This window comes from Rhagoletis zephyria, unplaced genomic scaffold, assembly GCF_001687245.7.
Source record: "Rhagoletis zephyria isolate East Lansing unplaced genomic scaffold, Rhagoletis_zephyria_1.1 Rzeph_scaffold_06564, whole genome shotgun sequence".
Classification (NCBI taxonomy): Eukaryota; Metazoa; Arthropoda; class Insecta; order Diptera; family Tephritidae; genus Rhagoletis; species Rhagoletis zephyria.
In genome coordinates, this window is record NW_016163647.1 from 30,588 (window position 1) to 35,455 (window position 4,868).

Genomic DNA, 4,868 nt, shown 5'->3' on the forward strand with positions numbered 1-4,868 from the left:
ACCAACGAGCTCCCTGACACTCAGCTGTTTATTCTGCACGTTTTTTGGATAAGATCCAACAAAAATAAAGGATCAATTTATGTAGCCTAGTTTGCTAAAAACTGTTAAATTCAGAAAACACAGAGATCTTCAAAGCAGTTCGGGTTAACATTGTTGTTTGGAGCTAAGGCCCCTAAAGTAAAAGATCTGCTCCCAATTATTTTACTAAAAAGTACCCCACAAAACATTTCTCAGTGTACTCGTACTCGTGCTAGCGTGTCGAAGTTGGCGATGTCCCGCTCTGCGGAAGTAGGTACAGGAACACTGGAAATGGAAAACCAAATGAAATTCGCTTGAAACACTCCAAAGCCGCATACAATTCACAATCGAAATCAGTTTGAAACTCGCAGCGTTCATAAACAGACCACTATCTCTAGAACACGCTCTGTTAAGTCAACGCCATACACAGTCGAGATTAAATTTAAAATTGTGAAAAAAAATAAAACTAGAAAACATTAGAATAAAAACTTAAATATTTGGTTACAACAACTATAGCATAGAGTTCATTGATTTTTTACACGATCTTACGAGCACAAGAGAAACGTTTCAACAAAGTAGTGTGTGGCGATAAGCGAGGAGCAATACACGAGACCAACAAGCATCTGCACAATCGGACAACACAAATAAGCAGCCTCTACAAAAGTAAAAATAGATTATTACATAAATCTAAAAATAGTAGCTGTAATCATAATTAGTTGCGTATTGGTATTTGGTTCCAACAAGGCAAGACACGCCAAGCCACGCTTATCATGAGGAATAATAATCTTCTACTCAACCTATCCACTGGCCTAACAATTGTGGCGTGCATTATGGCGACCACGTACGCCATCTCGAGCACATGGGGCAACATCTCGAATTCGGCGCAATTGTTGCATGTGGAGAATGTGTTTAATGCGTCATCGCCAGGAAAATATGTGAATCGTGAAATTAAGTTTCCCAAAAATGTAAGAACATATTTACATACATACATAACTTTGCATATCAGCTGTGAAGTGAGGGAAAAGTGAAATTATTTATTTATTTATGTAGTTGTTTTTGGGTTAAGGCCACAATTTGGTGTGTGTGTGGAAAGATAACCAGATAGCAGGCCAAGAGGTGGCACGTAGAAAGCGTATTATCAAAAAATAATTAATGAGATTTGAGATTATAACAAATTATTTAGCTGGTCCCATTGGCAGGGGATTTTTTGCATTTTATTTATTTTTAAATGTTTGTTGCTCAACTAAAGCGCTTTTTCCAGAGAATTGTGATTTATTGTTAAATGATAAGGGTTTCATGATTAACAAAATGACATCAGTGACTAAATATTTCGCTTATGCGCAAACGTCATACGCTGCTTATCACTGCTTTTTGTGAAGAGCTGTACAGGGCGATTTTGAAGCAAATGTATACATAGTAATCTCAACTGCTGAACTGCTAAAAGTTCAATTTCACTTGCATGTATGTATGTATGTGTACGCATAGGCAAGTAGACTTTATTTAAAATATCAAGGCTATAAACGCCTTAAGAACTCTACAAATGGATACACTAAATCATGATTCCAAGAACTAGCTAATCAACGTGAGGAAGTTACTCAGAGAGTTGAGCGCACGATATATGTATGTACATATGATTCTCGGGCTGGAGCCTCTATTATTAATAATATAGTAAGTGAACAAACATGACTTACTAAATTTCTTTAAAAAATTATTTTACAGTGCAAAGGTGCACTGTTGAAAATAGAATTCTGCAGCAAAGCAGCGTATGGTTTCTCCTTAGAAAAGGCACCTCCTGTGCTAGAACTAAGACGTCGAAAGTAACAAAAACTGTATATATTTGGCGGCCGCACTATTGTGAATATTTGGCTCAGCTGCTCCTCGAATTTGTGGTGTGCGTCTTAATATTTGTCACACATAGAGGTACCTATAGTTTGATGCCCAAATATGATTCCCAAATACTTAGATTTTAGAAGATTTTTCGTTATAGAACTAAACTCGGAAGTTGCCCATTACTTGCCGGGGTGTGACCGCGCTATTAGTATGGGAAATTACCCGAGTATACTTCCGATGGAAATTCACATCATCACTCTGTGTATGGAGATGTGTATAAAATGTGAATATAGAAACTTAACTTCCTTGCCAATTGGGGTATTAATCCATGAGGTAGCAAACAATTACCCGGAGAGGTCAAAACAGCCAAGTAAGGACTATGACAATCAAAGTACTTGAAGGGATGGGTTCCAACATCATGCAGTTTCGTTATTACATACCTTTTGTTTCATCACTTTCGCTTTTGGTTAAGGGAAACCGAAAACACTATATAATTAGTTAAATAAAAAGTTCCTTATTAAAAAATTTAAATTTTTATTGAAATAACTAAAAAAAATAGAAGAAAACTAAGTTTGTGTTAAAAAACACTAAACATTTTATTGGTAGATATTTTCCAGATTTGGTAGATTTTTTCAAGTAGATGGTAATTATTATTTTTTCGTCAGTGGCAACCATGGTCGCGGACGTCCACAGAGTCTTGACCTTGCCAGTTCGGGAAAGTGGCAGAGATAGTGTTCTATACTCTTCACCTCCTCTACGTCCCTGTAGGCACGACAGAAAACGTTAGCGTGGTAACCCATTCGCCTAGCATGCGCTCCCATTGGGCAGTGTCCTGTAATTTTATATACCGACAACTGTGCTAATAATCGGGCAGTCGATTTGTATAAGAGTTTTGGCTCGTTTCTCATTAATATATGGCCAGATCTATTTTTGTAACGGAACATGTTGCTTCTTTCGCCCATCGTTCGTTGGTCAATTCAATGAAAATAGATTTCAGTCGGTGCTTACTCGAAGACAGGGGGACGCCTACATCGAGCACAGAGTTTACTGAGCGTAGTTCAGTTCCTCCCTCTCAAGCTCGTCTGCTGAGCAGTTTCCCGGTATTCCACTGTGCCCGGTACCCGCCCATACCACGTTAATGGTAACTTGCATTCGGCAGCCACTTTTGAGGAAGTATTACTGCACGGTAAAGATTTAATCGCTGCTTGGATTGTAGACAAATTGCGACGTTGTTTTAAAACCGAATCTGAAGCGCAAACAAATAGGTTGCCCATCGTTTGACGCTGTTTTTTTCGCTTAAACAAAAGTATACATTTACACACATAGTTATAGTTATATGTACTGCGTATATAGTTATAAGTAACATTTTTTGATTTGATTAATTTTTTTTTGTGAAATTGCGAACCGGAAACGCTTCGCAAAAGTCGGTTGCCTGATAAGCTGCGTAATGGCGGCGGCGGCGGCGGCTATGTCGGGGTCTCTCTAGCTGGCTTGATTTTGCACACGCGTTTTATGAAACTATAAACATATATTTTTTATACATTTGTTGTAGTTGCAAAATTTTAATAAAGCACAACGAGTGTCAATCTTCAGAGATCGCAAAAAAAAAACAGCAAAACTTATGCGGATTTTTTCTTGCAACTCTAAATTGGCATGGAATATACTTTTTCTGGATTCAATAATTGCTGCTGGACCGCAAATTCGCAACATATCGCTCATTTTGCTGCTTTTTTTGGTTTTCTAAAATTATAAAAAAACAAGTTTTCGCTGTTAGTGATAAGAATTTTTGAGCATAATAATAAAATTTGCAAACAATTATATGAAATGAAAGGAAACACAAAGTAAATTACATACATAGGTATTTATTTCGTATGAAATATTCCACCGCATGGCTACTGTCTATATATTATCTTATTTGTACTGATCATTTTGATAGTTATATTAATTTTTATAAAGATGAATTACTCTCGATTTTGGAATGTGTTGTCCGAAAATTTGAAGTAGTAAAAATATGTAATGTTTCATAGATAGAGCCGAGATAAGCATACTAGATCAGTATGTACATTAGGGTGGTCCAAAATAAGTAAAGTCGGAATTTTAATGCTCTTACCCCTAGGATGGTTCTATATCGAAAAAATATACCCATATTTTTTATTTAGAAATCAAAAAATATTTGTGGAGAAAAACAACTTTTCGTAGAAATGGTATGAAATTCTTGGAAATCAATATTTTTCGATCGGAAAACTCTAGTTCTCTTCAGGAGACTTCCAGTAACAATACCCAGTTGTTTATTTAACCATCTGTGAGGTAATACCGGTGTAATCGGTTAACCGGGTCCAAAGTTATTCGGTAACATACATTAAAAAACAAAAACAAAAAAAATATATATATTCCGACGATTGTTAACCTTCTCCTTTTGTGATGTCGGTTAAAAAATAATAAAAATTTTCTTAAATATTCCTAGAAAAATGTATGGAATTTAAGGTTGAGCAAGCAGCAAACATTCAGTGACACTAAACTGCCGGTTTTAACAAACTTTTTGTTTCTTCAGTGTTGTAAAGAGAAAATAAACACTTAAAAAAAAACAAATAAAATGTACCACCCTCCAGGCTCACTAAATTTCCAACACACACCTCAAAGTGCCTTCAACTCAACAGCTACTTATTTTAAAATGTGTATTAATTTCGCCTAAAAACTTAATATTCCTATTTCCAACAAACAGGGCATCGGCAATGGACGCATAATTACCGGCATACGCGCCTTCGATCAGGTGACAAATGGCACCGGCGGTCATGCCACCATCTACTCGGGTGGACCTGGCTTCAATAATGTTACTATCAAATTGCAATCACAATACAATTATGGACTAATATTTCGCGTGGAAATTTACGGCAAATAATCACCAACAGCGGATTGCCATTATTCATTAATCTACTTATTATTTTTATTTAGTAATAATTGTTTTTTTTTTATGTTTGTTTAATTATAAGTTAGAGTACTTATTTTGTTAGCACTAAGTC

The 4,868-nt window shown here is 36.1% G+C and overlaps 1 protein-coding gene across 1 annotated transcript; it reads left to right on the forward strand.

Moving 5' to 3' along the window:
- Positions 1-388: 388 nt before the first annotated feature.
- Positions 389-4,868, forward strand: LOC108373296 (probable salivary secreted peptide). The gene is made up of 3 exons (XM_017629165.1): positions 389-681; positions 763-983; positions 4,571-4,868. Exons 2-3 carry the CDS (start codon positions 789-791, stop codon positions 4,745-4,747), a joined length of 372 nt encoding a protein of 123 aa, XP_017484654.1. The 5' UTR covers positions 389-681; positions 763-788; the 3' UTR covers positions 4,748-4,868.